At 46.7% G+C, this 18566-nt stretch overlaps 7 protein-coding genes across 7 annotated transcripts; 2 read left to right on the forward strand and 5 right to left on the reverse strand.

Annotated features, from left to right (window-relative positions):
* Positions 1-384: 384 nt before the first annotated feature.
* EDB93DRAFT_769591 (Alpha/Beta hydrolase protein) lies at positions 385-3118 on the reverse strand. The gene is made up of 15 exons (XM_041457401.1): positions 2768-3118; positions 2531-2708; positions 2398-2475; positions 2242-2345; positions 2140-2193; positions 2045-2082; positions 1930-1984; positions 1743-1870; positions 1659-1690; positions 1417-1600; positions 1174-1363; positions 1060-1118; positions 950-1014; positions 651-896; positions 385-594 (listed from the first exon to the last, which is right to left on the reverse strand). The coding sequence occupies exons 1-15, from the start codon at positions 2955-2957 to the stop codon at positions 558-560; spliced, it is 1638 nt and encodes a 545-aa protein (XP_041304288.1). The 5' UTR covers positions 2958-3118; the 3' UTR covers positions 385-557.
* Positions 3119-3754: 636 nt separating this feature from the next.
* EDB93DRAFT_769487 (actin) lies at positions 3755-5851 on the reverse strand. Its single transcript, XM_041457400.1, has 10 exons — positions 5650-5851; positions 5549-5585; positions 5491-5496; positions 5407-5434; positions 5279-5347; positions 4635-5231; positions 4511-4582; positions 4313-4457; positions 4119-4257; positions 3755-4064 (listed from the first exon to the last, which is right to left on the reverse strand). The coding sequence occupies exons 1-10, from the start codon at positions 5671-5673 to the stop codon at positions 4054-4056; spliced, it is 1128 nt and encodes a 375-aa protein (XP_041304289.1). The 5' UTR covers positions 5674-5851; the 3' UTR covers positions 3755-4053.
* Positions 5549-6872, forward strand: EDB93DRAFT_1167767 (uncharacterized protein). Its single transcript, XM_041450250.1, has 3 exons — positions 5549-5585; positions 5650-6514; positions 6564-6872. The coding sequence occupies exons 2-3, from the start codon at positions 6030-6032 to the stop codon at positions 6823-6825; spliced, it is 747 nt and encodes a 248-aa protein (XP_041304290.1). The 5' UTR covers positions 5549-5585; positions 5650-6029; the 3' UTR covers positions 6826-6872.
* A 905-nt stretch (positions 6873-7777) lies between these two features.
* Positions 7778-8400, reverse strand: EDB93DRAFT_1167777 (uncharacterized protein). Its single transcript, XM_041450251.1, has 2 exons — positions 8052-8400; positions 7778-7998 (listed from the first exon to the last, which is right to left on the reverse strand). Exons 1-2 carry the CDS (start codon positions 8141-8143, stop codon positions 7893-7895), a joined length of 198 nt encoding a protein of 65 aa, XP_041304291.1. The 5' UTR covers positions 8144-8400; the 3' UTR covers positions 7778-7892.
* A 1284-nt stretch (positions 8401-9684) lies between these two features.
* Positions 9685-11866, forward strand: EDB93DRAFT_1091351 (laccase; the record flags this gene model as incomplete). The annotated part of the gene is made up of 12 exons (XM_041446349.1): positions 9685-9845; positions 9894-9945; positions 9996-10064; positions 10126-10275; positions 10333-10408; positions 10459-10486; positions 10537-11263; positions 11317-11337; positions 11391-11539; positions 11594-11617; positions 11669-11733; positions 11784-11866. The coding sequence occupies 12 exons, from the start codon at positions 9685-9687 to the stop codon at positions 11864-11866; spliced, it is 1605 nt and encodes a 534-aa protein (XP_041304292.1).
* A 768-nt stretch (positions 11867-12634) lies between these two features.
* Positions 12635-13383, reverse strand: EDB93DRAFT_1231386 (uncharacterized protein). Its single transcript, XM_041451290.1, has 2 exons — positions 13077-13383; positions 12635-13022 (listed from the first exon to the last, which is right to left on the reverse strand). Exons 1-2 carry the CDS (start codon positions 13238-13240, stop codon positions 12800-12802), a joined length of 387 nt encoding a protein of 128 aa, XP_041304293.1. The 5' UTR covers positions 13241-13383; the 3' UTR covers positions 12635-12799.
* Positions 13384-13745: 362 nt separating this feature from the next.
* EDB93DRAFT_1041085 (uncharacterized protein) lies at positions 13746-14033 on the reverse strand (the record flags this gene model as incomplete). Its single annotated transcript, XM_041444557.1, has 2 exons — positions 13746-13861; positions 13910-14033. Coding segments are annotated over 2 exons (240 nt in total), but the record flags the coding sequence as incomplete, so codon positions are not given.
* Positions 14034-18566: the final 4533 nt, after the last annotated feature.

Here is an 18566-nt window from a genome sequence, read left to right on the forward strand (position 1 = left end):
TGTAAGTCACCTAGAACTGCTAGTTTGGAAATGCCGCGTTGGCGGCAATTATGGTTAGGAACCTGTGGCGAAGGAATGTATGCAACAATAGGGTACCGGGGGAAAAAGTACAGTTATCTTTGATCTCATCACTCAGGTTGCACGTTGTCACTCTGTTGTTAGTGGCGCTGATCTGTTTGGTCATGCAGATACTCACTAAGATTTGATGCACTGCTGTAATATCTGCCCTGCTGTATCAAGACTGTCATCGATTCATCCCTTAACATTTACGCCGAAGGCAGTGATAATCAATGCTCAGCATCGCAGACAGGTAAGCAACCGGCTTACACCTGCTTGCATGACGTAGCCAAAACAAGGACTTACCATTTAGAAACAAGTTACCCAATAAAATATTTAATAAATTGCAATTGCTTTATGACGATACAACAACAATAAATATAGCGGACTGTGAAAATTGTACACGGCATCACGGCAAATCGTACACTGAAAACTTACGCATAGGACATGACCCCACGCGTGGTCAAGTAGCCGCCGACGCAACAGATCCTGGTGCTCATTCACTGCGGTATATACGCTGATACACTTCGCCAGTAGCTATATGTGTTTAGTTTAGTTCCATGTGCGCATAGCAAATATAGTATAGTACTCACGTGCAACGCTCGAGTAAGGCCGTGTCAGTCTTCGACGTGAACACATCAGGCAATCCCTCAGAAGTCTCGTTGAAGACCATCTCTGTGAAACGTTGTTGCCATATGTTCCAGGGAGGTGTGATATCTCCCGGGGTGTATCTATGGTCAGGTGTCTCAAACATGACCATAGCCATGAAGGAATTCGAAAAGGAAGTGATGAACTGTGAATTATTGTATAGAGGACCATCGATGAATTCAGGACCACCCCTGAAACAGTATGCATCAGAGTAAGTAGTGATCCTTCACAACAACTTGCTTACGTATATGAAGTAAAGTACTCTCCAACATCATCTCCATGCAGGCCAGGTGGAATTGCAAACTCGCCCTGCTTTTGTTAGGCGTACGTACTCGAGATTCACATTGAGCTTACCTTCCACGCTCGTCCTCCAAAAGCCTCGAGCATATAATAAGTGGGGCAGAGAAACATTGCTAAATCCACACATGAAATTAGGAACAGGGGCGAATTCCCAAAGGTCATACGCACATTCACCTATCGCAAGATTTGCTTGATTGACGTTGCTTCCCATATTCTGGTACAACGCCGCTGCTCCAGTAATCTGAGCAGGACCAAAGTTCGGGTAGATCGTCCCGATAAAATCCGCGACATCCATTGTCATTGATTGATTCACAAGGATGTTCCCCTCATGCGTATTCGTTACTGAAAGAAGGTAGTTCTAAAAGGAGGTTATGAGTGTCACTCAGAGATGGCTTCTTTCAACAAGCTTACACCATTCAGACGGCCCTTGCTGAGTGTTACGGTGGGTCTTTCCACGATAAAAGTCCCATCCACAATAGGGATGAATGCGATCATGCCATAGAAGCCGTCGAGGTTGATGTTAGTGTTCAAGGTTTGCAGCGTATTTACATCTGCAGCGCGCAGGCAAGAGAGGGTATCTGAGCTTGAGTGACAGCTGTGAGTTGAGTGTATTAGCTGGGCAATAGCCAAAGATTGACTGTGAAAGGACTTGCTTTGTTCCGTTCACAACCATACTGTACAGTGTCTGGTGATGGTATTCAGGTCATCACGGACGTTGATTTCATAGACAACATTACCTCCGGGATACGGTCATTGTAGTTGTATTGTGACGGCAAGAACGTAGAGCTCGTGATGGCAGCTCTGAAGAGGGGAGGTTGTGTGTTGCCTCTGTGAGCAACAACATGCTGTATCACAGAACCGGCACCTGAAAAAATTGAGTAGGAAGCGAGGCCAATCGTGATAAGAGTACTTGACATGGCTCACCAGCAGACTGTCCCCAAATCGTAACCTTCGTAGGGTCACCACCGAATCGACTTATCTATCTCAGGTAAGCTTATCAGCTGAAATACAAAATACACGAGTAGAAAACTTTGCTTACGTGCGCTTGTACCCATTGCAAAGCATAATTTTGGTCAACTTGAGATTGAGGTTCAGCTTAAGTCTGAATACTATCAAAACTTGATGAGCACGTACGTAGTCCAGCGTTGAGCGCACCCCCTTCTTGGACTGCTTCTCCAGCAAGAAAACCTAGCTAGCATTTACATTTAAGAATCAGAAAGAGTCGCAAAAATATACCGAATACACCGAGGCGGTATTGGATTATGACAGTGATGACACCATAGTTCGATTCCACGATTAGATTTGAACCATCGTATAAACTCGCAGCTCCTAAAACGTAACTATAACAATGTCAATTTCACTAACAGTGGGATCACTTCACACGCTACTTACCCTCCGCCGTGAATAAACACGACTACTGGGAGCCCACCCGACGGAGGGGTCACAATCATGCTTCCTGGGGTGTATACGCTACCGGATGCAGCAAAATCGTGAGTGTTCGTGAATGTTCTAAGACAAGGCTTACTTTAAAAATAAGCAATCTTCCGACTGACTGACATCCCTCTTGCTTAAAGAGATGCTTTCGAAAGGATTCGTCGAGGCAGTGCCAAGGGGTCCTTGATAACATTCATTCGGTTGCGTGGTAGCTTGTTGAACGCCTGAGATGGTCGGCGGAGGCTGCGGAGCTGCCCATCTCAAGTTGTCTATATGTTTATGTTTAGTGTGGATTGACATTGTATGCAATGCACAAAACTGGACGCACCAAGCGGAGGAGCTGCATACCGTATTCCAAGGAAGCTGGTTGTATTTGTAGTTGTGTTCACCGAACCCTGGTATTGAGCATAACCCAAATTAACGATAGGCGCATCCGCGGTGACCAACGCTGCTAATGCGAGGAAAGTCTGCGAAATGGCCAGTAGGTTAGCTGTTATCGGCATTCTTTTCAATCCCATATTTCGCAGAGTAAGATATTGACCGACGTGGTGAAATCGCGGGACATTATATACCTTTCGCGTGAGGGGGTTTGCGATGACCTTACCTATTCTCTATGACAGGTTAATCCAGGACATGATGACCCTCTGTGCCCTCAGACTGGCAGTTGCACAGTTGAGGACGTACGTTACGTAGAGCTTGACAAAAGAACAAATACCGACAGTTACAGATATATGCCTTGCGCGCCAGGGAGTCTGAGACAACCTTACCTACTCTCTGTGACAGATTGATCGCAGGACATGATGACCCTCTGGGCCCTGAGACTGACAGTTGACCAGTGCGTTGTGTGACAACAGAACGGATACCGACGGCAGCCAAAGTTAAAGATGTGACCAATCACCACTGATCTGAGTTTCATGATGAAGCGGTAGCTACATGATTGAGACTAATTTGACATCAGTATCGGGTGTATGCCTCACTCGAGAAAAGATTCCACCTAATAGTATTCCACCGCCGTCTGCGACCGTACATGTTGCCTGCTCGGGGATAAAGCGACGAGTCGCTGCCAGCTTGCAAATAGCGCACTTGAACAACTTGGTAGTAAATTCCAGCTCGCTCGCAAATAAACTTTAGTGGTTGCATTTAGAGTGACTTGGTGACCGTAAATCTACATTGCCGAAACTGCAGTTCCCAACCATACAATTGTGATGAAGTAGATGCTAATAGAGGCAAGACTGTCAACTGGAGAGGTAAAGAGGCTCGTGAGTCGTGAAAAGCTGCAGTTAGTTCATCTGCAGGGCTGCTTCAACAGGTGTTGTATGACACAGGAACACTCTGACCGAGAGGCGCCGGACATCGCGGAGACTCGCTTAGTTTGAAAGGGCCTGTAGTACCTGTTACGTAATGAGTATTTGTTCGTCCCTGGGGTGCCGCAGTGCAGCAAGAATCATAAACATTCAAGAAAATATGCGGTAAAACTATTGAAAAGAGTAAAAGTAAACTTGAACATCCAGGCTTAACGTAAGTGAGTGCGTCTCAAGGTCGTGAAATATCAAAAGCAATGTCATTCTAGTACAGCGGAAACATAATTCCTTTTCACTGTTTCATCGATCATGTTTAGAAGCACTCTGTAGTAGAATTGAATGAGACTGAGAGGTGACGATATGGCGAGAAATACGCACTGCGATGAACGATACCAGGACCGGACTCGTCGTACTCCTGCTTTGAACACCACAAGTTCTGGAAAGTGGACAGGGAAGCCAAGATGGAACCACCGATCCAGACTGAGTATTTCCGCTCAGGGGGAGCAACGATCTTGACCTAAAAACGATGACGAATAAGAATCATATCTCCCATATTAAAGTCTGGGACTAACCTTCATGCTTGACGGCGAGAGCGAGGTCAATTCCTTCTGCATGCGGTCGGCGATACCAGGGAACATGGTAGTACCACCCGACAACACGACGTTCCCGTACAAGTCACGACGGATATCAAGATCGCACTTGTAGATTGAGTTGTACCTAGAAGGGAAGTCAATTGGACAACGTTCCTGGTAATTGATTTGTTTGCTTACGTTGTCTCATGGATACCCGCAGATTCAAGACCGAGGAATGCAGGCTGGAAGAGAGCTTCAGGTGCACGGAATCTTTCACGATTATGAGATATGATGACCAATGATCGACAGGGGATCATCTTACCGCTCGTTGCCGATCGTGATAACCTGCCCATCAGGAAGTTCGTAGCTTTTCTCGAGGGCTGATGACTGTGCGGCAGTTTGCATTTCCTGCTCAAAGTCGAGGGCGACGTAGCACAGCTTCTCCTTGATGTCGCGGACGATTTCACGTTCGGCGGTTGTCGTGAAAGAGTAACCACGCTCAGTTAGGTTCTTGATGAGACAGTCGGTGAGATCACGACCAGCAAGATCGAGACGGAGGATGGCGTGTGGAAGAGAGAATCCTTCATAAATAGGCACAGTGTGGGTGACACCATCACCAGAGTCCATGACAATACCGGTGGTACGACCGGAAGCGTATAGTGACAAGACGGCTTGAATTGAAACATAGAATGCAGGTGCATTGAATGTCTCGAACATGATTTGGGTCATCTTTTCACGATTAGCTTTAGGATTGAGAGGAGCCTCGGTGAGCAAGACAGGGTGCTCCTCCGGGGCCACACGAAGCTCGTTGTAGAAAGTGTGATGCCAAATCTTCTCCATGTCATCCCAGTTCGTGACAATACCGTGCTCGATGGGGTACTTGAGTGTTAAGATACCACGCTTGGATTGAGCTTCATCGCTGGGTAGATGTAAGTTGACGGCGACTACGACTGAGGCGAAGCATACCCGACGTAAGAGTCTTTCTGTCCCATACCAACCATGACACCTTGGTGGCGCGGACGACCGACGATGGAGCTGTGAAAGGCCCGTGAATACCCCACGTATGATGGGTTATATAAAATGTGAAAACCTACGGAAAGACAGCACGAGGAGCATCGTCACCTAAATAATGCAGTCAGTTGTGTATCCTTACAACACCATGAATCGCATTGAATCACCAGCAACTGCGAGAAGGCTTATTAGACAGTGTTGTAAATTAGATCGAGGATAACTTACAGCCAGCCTTGCACATGCCGGAACCATTGTCAATGACCTGACAATTTTGACCATGAGCTTGCTAGAGACGATGTGGACGACGGCGATAAGACTGGACTTACGAGGGCAGCTACTTCTTCTTCCATGGTAAATTTATTCGTTGTTAAGGGTGGTCTTGATGGTCGTTGGAGATCAAGCTTGAGTTGTGCATGTTATTTGAACAGTTCTGTGACAGGAAGCGCAGCTGCGCAGCCTCAAAACTTCGCAGGGCTATTCAATGATGGCTATCATGATGGTCACATTCAATGTCGTCGTTGCTAAGCTTAAGGCTGTGCCGCAGTAAAATCATGCTGCGTGTCCACGGGCGTGGGTCAGTGACCACGAGAGTCGACTCATGAAACGCTAAGCCAAGTACTTAGTGTGAGATCTTACGCATTGACAAAATTGACAGCCTCCATATATTTACATAATTTGGGATGAGTCAAGGTCGACTCTATCTATCATGGCACCCTCCAATGGCACCAATACCGCTAGCTTCCCAGTTGCATCCACTTCCCGCCCAGCCCAGGTCAATCGAGGCTCTTTTCCTGTCGCAAACATCATCATTCTCGCAATCTGTATAATTGGCATGAGTGCCCTCGTAATCTGCGTGTTTCTTCGGCATCGTTCTGCAACCAGGATCAAGCAAAGTTCATCGAAGGTCAACAAAGGCGAGCCAATGCCGTTCAACAGACTGTGGTCTCGTGTACTCTCGTTGCATCTTTGGCGTTCAAAAACCAAGTTAGCCACCAAGCACAAGGAGGGTGAGATGACCACTATCGGCGCGTTGCATGCGACATGCACCTTCGTTGCTGCTGCACCATCAAAATGTCTTGCCCCTCCTGTCGTGATGCAATTCAGAGTACCAGAGACAGATAAGTTTGTTGTACTATGTTCGGTCTGCTGTCCCCTGTCGGCGCACTATGCATGTGGCGATCCGAAGCCGTGGGTGAGTGCGGTGTATTTCTTACAACACAATCACAACTCACACAGCTTAGGTGCACAGTGCTTTCGCCGATATTCCACATCTAGCCCAAGAGCAGCTTCCCGTGAGTAATCAACCATCAAGTATTCCCGAACGCCAGCCGTATGGCGTCGATATCCCGCCTTTCGATCAGGATCACTCATCTACCATCGAGCTACCCAACCTCACTTTTGAAGACCAGCTTCGATCGCCTTCTGCTCCACCAGAAGGGCCAAAGAGGACGCTTGCCCGAGAAGACCTCCCAGTTTTATTTCTCAAGACTCCCTCAAGATGATTGTTGGCAACCGGTTATACGGGCTTTGCGATTTTAATCCTTTGTACATATAATATAAATGAATTATAAGAGGATGCGACTCAAACCAGCTTATCGGCCTCAACGTCGTAAGCTGTTGGCGAGCTTACAGTATCACAAGCGCTTCGCTCCGTTCACCTTCGGACGTCTGTACACTACATTTACTGTTGTCTCTTCTCTTGGAAATGGCGTTCGAACGTCTCAACGGCCTCGTACTTTTGAAAGTGCGGTGTATAGTTATCCGCATGCAAACGAATCTGCGCGCAGGTCTAGCACGTTTCTCCAGCGTCAGCCCTTGAGATCCGTTGAATGTTGTCGCATAAGCAACTTAAAGCAAGGGAAGCTGTTTTCGATTTACAGGCCAGCTTGAACGCGCTGGATTGGAAGAGAAGGTAACAGGTGATGTATCTCTCCGGCATGATCTGAATCCGCGGTGAAGACGGATACGTGCACGCTGAAGCCATGGAGGTGGAGTTACCTCGCGAAGCAAGGCATGGTCGATTTTCTGTCATTTCCAAATAATGGGCCCCTGTGTAACATTGTGATTACATAAATCGAACACCGCTTACAGGTAAACTACCGGAACCGAGCCAGACACAAACACACTGGAAGTTTGGAACTTCGGGAGAATGCAGCCGTAAGTAGGCCACAGTGTCACTGCTAACCCTAACTAAAGCTCAGGAGACACGCATTGGAAAAAGAGAAGTAGAAGCAAAGTACACATGGGGATAAGCAGAGAACACATGCCATAGTGAGCGATTCAGAATTTCGGAGAGCATAGCCTGAGCATGTGGAGCTCAGGTGGGCGCGAAATTCTTGCTTGCGCGGGATCAAACGTGTTCTGATATGAAAGTTTGTTTCAGACACAAGATCACGATATTATGTTTAGCCCGGAAAGCCGAGCTACATGGACCTCTGCATTGTCAATACTCACAAAGAGAACTTGATCACCATCATCGCCTGTTTTGTTCATAACAAATGTCCGGGCTTTCCAGAGTTCTGCCATCTGTCAGGCACAACTAGTTTTGCCCACAACACTACAAAGCCCCCTAGTATGTCTTCCGGGTTCCATTCACAAGCGGCTTTAAGATCTTCGGTACTTGAACAATTTCTATGGAGAGATTGCCCTTTCCAGATTGTATCTTGTGTTCCGACTGGTCGTGGGTATTGTCAGCATCGTTTTCCGAGACAAGGTGTAGTCACTTCCCAATCTCTGCTGCGGTAAAAAGCAATCACCGACAGTGGCGGCAAGATAATACATTGCCGGTTTTCCTAAGACGCTCATCTTTCTACTGACCATGCAGTAACCAAAGATATTCGTTCACCGTAACAAACGTGACCATGTGTAGGGTTCCTCGGGCATGCACTGCTTTGTATGCACAAAGCACAGAAAATGGGTTGGTGCGTCCAGCAGGAGTTACAGTGATTTGCGATGTCGGTGTCATAGGTGGACGGTCATTTGAGTACGGGAATGCCGAGCCAATAGTTAATGATGACAGCAATGTAGGGTAAATCTCGAGAAAGTTGAGAAATGGGTTGGTCGAGTGGGTTGCAGGCTGAACTGGCGATGCATGAATATGACGGCATAACCAGCTCAAACATCCGGTAAACGTTGTACCTACCGATACTGAAATTATCGAGGAAGCGTACGCTGCACATTTAGTAGCCAGTGACCCTGGGTGGTTGCTCGTTACACATTGAGCTATAGCGGTACGGTGGTCCCTCCACTGAGAGTGCATGACGCGAGCCGCATCGGTAATAACGACAGTCACCGTTACTAGGTTGAGCTGGCCCATGGACCTTGCTCAGCCCCCTTATTGGAAATCGACAGAGATACTCACTTTCACGTGTTCTGTTGTGTTTGTATTTTGTTTATCATAGTGTCTTGCTCGGTTCCGGTAGCATGCTGTTCTGGTTCTTACTAAATCACATCGACTCATTTAAAACCAATTGCATACCTTGTTTCAAACACAACGGATTAGTTAGCTTGTTGTAGCCACTAGATAAATTCGTGAACACCCTCAAAGTCGGCGGCGAGCGAAGGAGGTTGCGGTTGTACGATTCACAATCGTGCAAGGGATTGAGGAGCCAAATTAGGTAATCAATCCTGTAATTTACAATTACGGCACAAAGCTCTGACCCTAACCTTGATCTATAACTTCTTCCTTCCGACGAGCTAGTAGTAACCACCACCATATGGCCCGACGCTGCAGTGACTGTAACTAGTGACGTGCTTTGCCGTGGTCTCAAGAACTCATAAAACCAACCAACCAGGCTCGAAATTGACATGAACTTCACTGTCTGCGGTTGTGCATTTGGTTAATTTCAGTACCGCAATTACAATTACAGTCACTGCTACAATCTGCCAACAAATAGCAGACATTTCATTGATCACGGATCTTCGATGGCCACTTCAGCTCGACTTGCACTATCCAATAATGGCACAATCTTCGGTCATCGCACCCCAATTATGTGGCCGTCTCCTTTCAAATTTCTGTCCAACAACCGCTAGCCTAAATCTCTCGCAGAGCCACCGTACTTGACGGAGAACTACGATCAGCCCGAGTGATTGTCACTCTTCTCTTCCTGCACACGAAGAGTTAATTCAAGCTATTTTGGCCTACCACTACATCTGGGATCAGTTGGCCGTTCCTCCGTCTAAGTTATTTTGGATCATGTCCGAATCACGGTTTCGTGGTACGTTATAATTCTTTTCGAACGGGTCGGAACACTTTAAGGCTATTCACTGCTCCAAGATAAAAGCCCGAGAGCATTATAATCTTATCCTACTACCTCCCACTCTCGCCAACGACAGCATTACTATACATTTTGAAAATTGCGATGTTAATTTTTTTTCTGATCGTTTCTCTCATCTCATCGATCAATGCTACAGCTATGATATCTCGCTCAGAGTACCCGCTATCTCAGATCCCTGCACACGGTCCAAAAACTAGATTAACCATAGGCAATAAATACATTGCTCCAGATGGCTTCAACCGCTCGTGAGTCTATTATGACGGTACTCGAAATTCATTCCTGATTTTTGACAGAACAACTCTTGTTAATGGCGCATTTCCTGGACCGTTGATCACAGCCCAGAAGGTGAACTTGTTTAACTTCGTTGTCGAGTGCCGGTGCTGACATCACAATAGGGAGAACACTTTGATATTGAAGTGGTCAACATACTCAATGACGAATCGATGTACGTGCTTACCAGTGTTGTAAGCAGTTTCGAATCATCATTGACGTTGTTAAAATTGACATTATTGATGGCACTGGCAGCACTGGCATGGCCTCTTCCAGAATCGAACGAACTATGCCGATGGGGTGGCCTTCGTCACACAATGCCCCATTACGCAGAACCATTCTTTTTTACATTCCTTCTCCGCCCCAAACCAGGCGGGCACTTACTGGTATCACAGTCATTATTCTGTTCAATATGCAAGTATCACTCCAACTTTGCATGTGTGGTACTGACCTACGGAACAGTGCGATGGTCTGAGGGGACCACTGGTAATATATGATCCTGAAGACCCTTTGGCGTACATGTATGATGTCGACGATGGTGAGTGAGAAATTGGTTCATTTGAACCCTCTGACTATCATGTGTTCCAGCAAGTACCGTAATCACGCTTGCCGACTGGTGAGTTTCACGAACATGAGTAATCTTCCCGATTAAACCAGGATCACTAGGTATCACACTGTGTCCCCCGACTTGCTCGGCACTGTACCTACTGCCCAGTCTATGCTCATCAATGGACTCGGTCGCTATGCTGGCGGACCCCAGTCTGAGCTTGCTGTGATCAATGTCAAGCCGGGAAAGCGATATCGCTTGCGCCTGATTCAAATGTCATGCGAACCCAACGTCCAATTCTCCATCGATGGCCACAACTTAACTGTTATCGAAGCGGATGGACAGCTGACAGATCCTCTAGTGGTAGATCAGCTTCAGATTCTTGCGGCCCAGCGCTACTCTGTGGTTCTAGTAACTGATCAGCCAGTGGATAACTACTGGGTACGCGCTCTTCCTAGCACGGAGAATGCGACCTACGACGGAGGCATGAACTCTGCTATTCTACGCTACGAAGGCGCCCCGGAGACCAACCCGACTACGGTCAATACGTCAGCCCAGAACCCATTGGTAGAGACCAACTTGCATACTCTGAACACTCCCGGTGCTCCTGGCATTCCGGGGTACGGGAACGCAGATATAAACCTCAACTTCAATGTTTCCTTCAATGGCTCAAATTTCGATGTCAATGATGTCACATTTGTAAACCCCACTGTTCCTGTTCTACTCCAAATTCTTAGTGGAGTTCGAGACCCTTCTGAGCTGCTCCCAAACGGGAGTGTGTACGTTCTCGAGGCCAACAAAACGGTAGAGTTGACAGTGGCAATAGTAGGCGCTCCCGGCGGACCTGTACGTCTTTTCGATTCATTCGATATTTACGTGACTGATATGTATCGCACTAGCATCCTATACACCTTCATGGGGTATGTTCTCCGTGACTTTGAAGTCATGTCTGGCTGATACTTATGATTATTAGCATGCATTTGAGGTCGTACAGAGCGCGGACAGCAGTACCTTCAATTACGCGAACCCCGTTCGCCGCGATGTGGTCAGCGCTGGGATTATTGGGCAGCAAACGGTGATCCGATGGGTCACTGACAATTCTGGCCCGTGGATCTTGCATTGGTATTGTATCATTTTCATCAAGCTTTCAAGAAGGATACTAACTCTGAATTACAGTCACATTGACTGGCACCTTGCAACGTATGTGTATAAGCCTTTCCGTTAACGAAGTGGCTAATCCTTCATATCCAGCGGTTTTGCTGTGGTAATGGCAGAAAGTCCCTCGGATACTCCAGCTCACGTGAGCCCCGTGCCAGGTAAATCATATGTAAAGAATCCGTACTTCTCTTCCTGAACTGCTTTACAGCTGAATGGGAGCGCTTATGTCCAATCTATAACCAAGACCCGGATCCCACGGTAGCTGGCATAACTGGAATCTACTCTGCCTGATATGACCATAGTTATATCCTTTCAACCACTAGGGGTCGGTGTCGCCGCTATGGACCTCGCTCAGCCTTCTTATTGTTTGTTGCGACCAAATCAACAGGGATAAATGTAAATCTTAATGTACATGACGGACATGTGGGGTTCTGATCTCTTTCTTGGATGTCCCTTGTATCTGTATTTTCTTGGCTGCATTCTTTCTTCCAACGTGTTTATATTCATATTCCCCCACGTTAGTTGGATTGGAGTGGAGAGGTTCTGTACGAAATGAATATCATGCCATCTGTCATTTGATGTGTGGAAAACACTTTCTGGTTGCCGATATTCACTGCCGATGATATATGATCCTTACTAAAGTACTAAGTCTTTGGCCCTGGGCTGTCCTCCTCCAATACACAACGATAAGGCTTTGTCAGCAAGAAGTGCATGAAGAAAGGAGTAAGTAAGCGGGAAAGTAGCCGCGATTCCTTTCGTCAGGGGGCTTTACCGCTACACCGACCGCCAAAGAGACCATGAAAAAAGTTTCGACATAACTGCATGCAATTTTAGTGGAAGTTACTCTCAAACATTGAGCATCAGTGCATTTTGCACTGATGTTTATTGGAACTACTATCTACAGTGTCATCATGTCGTATGACAGTGCAACTACATAGATATCTATCAATGTTTGAACTTCAACTTTGACTTCAAGCTTGCTATACTCTATCGCGTAATGTGCAAAACCTACCACTTCGTGATCTTACTTTGTGTTGAGAAAATAAATCCTATCCTTATCAACAACCCACACGTCTACTAGCTCTGATTCAGCAGAACCAAACTTTCTGTCCAAGATGACCTCGACGTAAGGCAAGGACTTTGTCAAGCTCTTCGCAGGCCTACCAGTCCACTCGTTATATATGTAGTCGAGAAAGTTCCGTCTGAGTATGGCCTCTGTCCCGCTTATTCCTCATCCTCGAAATACAGGACTTGTGCATCCTCGTCTACAGGTACATCCCTATATCCACGCCTCGCGCGATAGCCCATCGATATAGATTCCAGGCTTGACGCCATATGTTCGAACGCGATGCCCGCAAGCCAGAGAAGGAACGGTGGTACAGATGCCAGCGTAGCCATCACACCAGACCCTGACCCATGCGAATAGTCTCTGGGTAAACGGATCGTCCTGCATATCAACAATAAGCATACAACGCGCACACATAAAGTAGATGACACTTACCCTCTCGCCATTCTGCTCTTGCTGCACCACCACCATGCGACAAGCGCTGTGATCTCAAATGGGAACAAAATCACCATAATCCAGAATGTCGCGCTGTGGCCATTGATGCCAGGGCACAGGTATTGCGTGCCATCAGCAAAACTCCTCAACGTATATATAGCCATATATACACATGTAACCACTGTAATACACTGTAACGACTGTGACTAGTATCTACAACAAAGCCTAGAATACATGCGAATACTACGCCACATCGATTTTTGTGATATGGTCACAGCCACATTCCAGACCGCCTGCTATGTTCCACAACACTGTATCATCATATTGTCTTATATTTAGTTATAATATCAGATCACAATTATATCCCATAATAAACACATGTCATTGAGCTATACAAATACATGGTATGGTACAAAACAATCTAACGAGACATGCAAGTCCATGAAAACAGTCCTGCAGGGCAGTAGGTATAATTTATGGGGTGTAGACCCAAGGTCCGTTGAAATGGATTCAGCCTGCATTGGGAGACACCATGTACTGCTCAAGAGCAACGCGAACAGGGTGAACTGACACGCTGGTGCGGTGAAAGGGCGGGTTGGGAGGTGTGAATATGTTGCTATCTCTGCTTGAGTTGATGTTTTGGTTTTGGCGCGCACTGTACAAATTGTAATCAGGGGAGTTGCGGGATGATTGGAGTTCCTCGAGGATGTGTTTGAGACGGAGGGAGACATCGAGTGCATAGTTCATGTTGGAGGCCTTTTTGAAGCGGCCTGCGCGTATGAAGCCTGTGTGTGTTGTGTTAGTATTGAAAGGCTAGAGGGAGTATGAGTAACCTTGGTGTCCGTGTCGTGGTCTTGCGATCCAGCCGATCCCGTGATTTGCATAGTACTCGATACACTTATTTGCCTGGTCTGGTGGGAGGAGACGGAGGCCATTGTCATCGATAAAAAGGCTGGAGACTTACAGGACTATAGCAAGGCTTTCTTTGTAGATGGGCATTTGGATTGTGATGTGAGGGAGTGCATTGTCGATGACATGGAAGCTCGACAGAGGATCAACAAACTTACATCCTGTCAAAAGGATCAGTGACATCTTCGGTCAGCGAGGCTCGAGCTCGACAGAGGATTAACACACTCACACACTGTCAAGTGATCAGCGATGTGTTTGGTCAGCAAGGCTCAAGTGATGTCCATCGTCCTGTCTTTAAGTTTTCACTGCGATCCAGTAGTTCTCTGACAGAGATCTCGAATGTGTGGAGGAGTTATCCTGACAGACCATGGGACCTAACTCAAATGAGGCATACACACTGACCCTGTACTTTAGAAGATGGATCACACGGCCTAGTAGTGTTGCCGCAGTCTGGTTCTGAACTTTGGTTCGGACCTGAATGCTCCTGGACCGGACCACAGGTTCAGACCTAGGTTCGACATAGCACAAGGACCAAACTGATTATTAGGTTCGGCATTCGGCTGCTGCCTGAATACTGCAGACCCATTCGAACCCATTCGAACGTGTTCTCAGATTCTTTGCATGATCCACCAGTATCTGCTCTGATCTTCTGGCAATGGGCATGTCAATCGATCTCGGGACAATCAACAGCGGGTCTGACTTTGCAGCCAAAACACCCAACACATTTCCATTGGCGACATCTGACTTCCTTGGTAATCCACTCAATGTTCTGGTAAGCCCAATGTTAATCAAATGTTAATCTTTATACAGACTATAATGTCTTTTATGTTCAGAACATATCTGCAGGTTTCTCGTTCCAGTACCTCAAGCTTCAACATCAAGCGACTGCATGGCAACAGTATGTTCAAAGTGCGTCTTTTTTTTGATCTCTTATCACAAGTTTTAGTATAAATGAGCTACTAACTACAGGTTCAATCTCCACCCTCCTTGCTGCACAAATGTTGTGTGCACTTGAATCCAATGGCCAACTCAAAGATGCTAGTGCCATCGATTGGTACAATGATCCTGACGACAACACCCCCATGCTTCCTCCACCTCTGCCTCTTGCATCCAATGGCAAGCTAACTAACTTCGTGTCTCGTCGCTCAGGCCGAGCCATCAAACCAACAGAAAAAATCTGCCATGCTGCCAACACAGCTCCAGCCAAACGAGTGGCTCCAGCAGCCCCCCAAGGACAGCCCGCTGTAGAAAGCTGATTTCTGCTGGGCTCAGCAGAAATCGTACTACCTAGACAACAAATATTTAGGTAGATCTTAGCACAACCTATGCTGCTATACTTGCAGAGCAAGTGCGTTTGATCCTAAAGGGATTGCTAATTGGTATTAGTAGTAAAAATGCATCAGTAATGCAAATAACAAAATGTCCGATGGTGTGAAATGATGTCCAAAGGTACTTATCCAATGTCCGAAGCCAAAGTGCGATGTCCGAGATTTCGGACTTTCGGACTTCACGATAATAGGTCAGAAACTTTATAACGAGTGTCGGATTGCGTGAGTATAACAAGTGACGGAGTATGATGGTGAACCAATGGTAATATTTCGCAATGCAACTAAGAACTACGAGAATATTCTGGGTGATCTGCAGAGTCGGGAAACAGCTCCTAACTACTGGATGATGATTGCTACGGGTCACTACAGAGTATTTAAGTAAGTACATAGAAATTCAGAAAACTACAGGCGAAGATAGTAGCGATATATTTCGGGTCCGATGTCCTATGTAATAAGACACGAGGTGCTGCGGACATGTAATAACGCGGTCCAAATGTCAGAAAACGTGCACGGAAATAACTACGCACCTAGTGAGGCTAGTTTGGATGGACAGGACACGGGATGGACAAGTGCGCATGAAGTGCGATTGGCCAATGTGATGTCCGAAGGTCCGATGTGCCGGATCCGATACAGAGTGGCTCGGACATGTGCGGAAGTGCATCGGACATGTGCGCATATGTTTCGGGTGTTGACATGAGTATGGAAATATGTGGTTTTGAGCCCAACACCGCGACCATCGCTACACCGCACCCAAGCTAGTGCAATGTGGGTCCTGTCTGGTCCGTCACTGTGATGACGACAATGACAATGATGAACCCCCTGCGCTAGAGGATTGTTCAGACGATGAAGAAGAGGCCGAGGACAACGACAAAGAGGAAGCTTACAAAAGGACCAAGGCATTTGAAGACGAGGATCGTGAGGATCGCAAGCATAAGAAGAAAGAGGAGCGCAGTGGGGACTTGAAGGTAGTGTTTACTCAGGAGAAGGGACACATCAATCCACACACCCAAGAACGCAAAGACGGCTGGTGGTGTGAGATATGCAGGTATGTTTTTACTTTTACTTTGAACATCACTGAACTAACGTCAATTAAAGAGCCAATGATGTACCCATGAATCAATGCTTTTTCAAAGGCAGTGTTTCGACTCACCGCACCCATATCGCTCGCAATGCAAAGTGTCACTTTCCGATTTACCATGACCACTGCAACCAACGAGGTATCAAGATGCATGAGCGGGCAATACCTCCTAACTGCAAAGCAACCGACGAAGCACAGCAAACATTAGATGCCTCCCTTACAGCTAAAATTCCTGAATTCACCAAGTCCGGTCTAATGGATTACATTGTTGAGCTTATTGTGTGTGGGGACGAGGTGAATGTTTTTTTTGTAATTGTGACTTAGGGTGTTCATGCCATAGATAGGCGCTCCAACTTGTTGACAAGGGACCCTTTCGTCAGCTGCTTCAATACCTGTGGCCCTCCCTTTCAGACAGGGATATTCCTCATCGCACAAAAACTCGAGATGAAATTCTTGAACGGGCACAGCTTGCCGTTCAACGTGTCAAGGAGAAGCTTAAGCAAGTCGATAACAAGATTTTGATCACCTTCGACTCATGGACACCCGAACCTGGTGTACCTTTCCTCTCCGTCACCACGCATTATATTGACTCCCCAGCTGGGAAACCTCACGAGTGGGAATTGAAGACAGAGCAGCTTGCATTCGCCATCATCAACGGCAATCACAGTGGGAGCAACATTGGAAGAATCCTGATCGAAACAATCAATAACTACGGCATTCGCACCAAGGTTGGATGGTTTATGGCCGACAACACCACCAATAACGACACAGCAATTCAGACTGTCGCGCTTGCTATAGACCCTTCTGGCAAGAAATGGATCACTGGCAAGCACCGTGTGCGGTAAGTGATCTATTTAATATTGTGATCTATATACATGTTGACATCTATTCAGCTGTATGGAGCACGCCTTACACTTAGCCACCAAACACTTTGTCGAGGAGGTCACTCCTACACCAGCAAGTGTTCTCCTCAAGAACATGGCTGACGAAGATGACAACGACAATGACGACAACGAAGCGACTGATTTCGATGTTGCTGACACCGCAGGAAAAGCTCTTGCGCTTGTTACACAGGTAAGTGTGTACCCTCGTCTGACTAACACTGTTTGATGAACACTTTCTTTAGATACGAAAATCTCCCCAAGCATGTACCTTCTTCCAACAGTGCTGTGTCAAGGTCAATGAGTCGAAGCTTGAGCTTTTGAAATGGATTCGCACCCGATGGGCCTCACTCTTTGGCATGTTGGAGCGCACCCTTAAGCTGCGCAAAGTAAGTTGTTTTTCATTACTGTCCCTATGAACAATACTAACTCAATCTGCTGGCAGGGGGTCAATAGATTCATACAACTGGCAGATGATAGCGATGAAGTCCCAAACTTGAAGGGCAAGTCATATGGAGCATTCAAGCTTTCAGCCGAAGAATGGAAGAAGTTGGAATTGATGCATGATGTGCTTCAGGTATGTGCGAGTGTCCAGTCGAGTCTCAAATGTTGTATTAACCTACTGTATAACCAGGAACCCGCCAATACTCAGCAATCATTTTCAGCAACTCACGAACCTACCATATGGCACGCAATTCCAGTCCTCGAGTATCTCCAGCAAACTTGGCAGAACATGGCCGGTTCTTCGAAGTTCGACAACTTTTCAGATGCGATTAACTCTGGCCTCGACAGCATTCACAAATGGTATCACAAGATCGACGAAACCGATGTTTATTTTGTTTGCCTTGGTACATATTTTATTTACTATGATGCCCTATCTAATGTATGATACAGCGCTCGATCTTAACTACAAGGTGGCATACGCGAAGGGTAAATGGGAGCCTCACGACTTCGACGAGGGCATGAGAAACTTGTGGAAGCTTTTCGACAAGTACTATCATCACAATTCCTTGCCCGCTGATGCAGAGCCAGCTGTCGTGGCCCCTTCCTTGCTTGCTCGCAATGGGTCATACGGCCATAGCTGGATGCGCAATGCTGTCAAAACTCGTGTCACAAATGACACCACAAACCAAAGACCTCGCCAGGAGCTCAATGACTACCTTGCTGCCCCGTTAGAGGATGTTGAGAATATAGTGGCATGGTGGGGGGTGAGTTTTTTCGCATCGTGTTTCCTTGCAAGTTGACTTAAAATGCCTTTAGCACCATTCCATAGAATATCCCACCATCTCTTGCA

This window comes from Suillus bovinus (assembly GCF_016758785.1).
Source record: "Suillus bovinus strain UH-Sbo-P2 chromosome Unknown EDB93scaffold_63, whole genome shotgun sequence".
NCBI lineage: Eukaryota > Fungi > Basidiomycota > Agaricomycetes > Boletales > Suillaceae > Suillus > Suillus bovinus.

What these genes read in the sequence shown, in the direction of transcription:
- EDB93DRAFT_769591 (XM_041457401.1), bottom strand. Translation starts at nt 2,957, where the DNA reads ATGGGATTGAAAAGAATGCCGATAACAGCTAACCTACTGGCCATTTCG. An exon ending in TGCAATGGGTACAAGCGCAC is followed by an intron (nt 1,985 to 2,044) that starts GTAAGCAAAGTT and finishes TACCTGAGATAG; the next exon opens with ATAAGTCGATTCGGTGGTGA. An exon ending in AAATCTTGCGATAGGTGAAT is followed by an intron (nt 1,119 to 1,173) that starts GTGCGTATGACC and finishes GTGTGGATTTAG; the next exon opens with CAATGTTTCTCTGCCCCACT.
- EDB93DRAFT_769487 (XM_041457400.1), bottom strand. Translation starts at nt 5,673, where the DNA reads ATGGAAGAAGAAGTAGCTGCCCTC. An exon ending in AAGAAGAAGTAGCTGCCCTC is followed by an intron (nt 5,586 to 5,649) that starts GTAAGTCCAGTC and finishes CAAAATTGTCAG; the next exon opens with GTCATTGACAATGGTTCCGG. An exon ending in TCTCGCCGTCAAGCATGAAG is followed by an intron (nt 4,258 to 4,312) that starts GTTAGTCCCAGA and finishes CATCGTTTTTAG; the next exon opens with GTCAAGATCGTTGCTCCCCC.
- EDB93DRAFT_1167767 (XM_041450250.1), top strand. Translation starts at nt 6,030, where the DNA reads ATGGCACCCTCCAATGGCACCAATACCGCTAGCTTCCCAGTTGCATCC. An exon ending in TGTGGCGATCCGAAGCCGTG is followed by an intron (nt 6,515 to 6,563) that starts GGTGAGTGCGGT and finishes TCACACAGCTTA; the next exon opens with GGTGCACAGTGCTTTCGCCG.
- EDB93DRAFT_1167777 (XM_041450251.1), bottom strand. Translation starts at nt 8,143, where the DNA reads ATGGTCAGTAGAAAGATGAGCGTCTTAGGAAAACCGGCAATGTATTAT. An exon ending in TTTTTACCGCAGCAGAGATT is followed by an intron (nt 7,999 to 8,051) that starts GGGAAGTGACTA and finishes TACCCACGACCA; the next exon opens with GTCGGAACACAAGATACAAT.
- EDB93DRAFT_1231386 (XM_041451290.1), bottom strand. Translation starts at nt 13,240, where the DNA reads ATGGCTATATATACGTTGAGGAGTTTTGCTGATGGCACGCAATACCTG. An exon ending in AAGAGCAGAATGGCGAGAGG is followed by an intron (nt 13,023 to 13,076) that starts GTAAGTGTCATC and finishes GTTGATATGCAG; the next exon opens with GACGATCCGTTTACCCAGAG.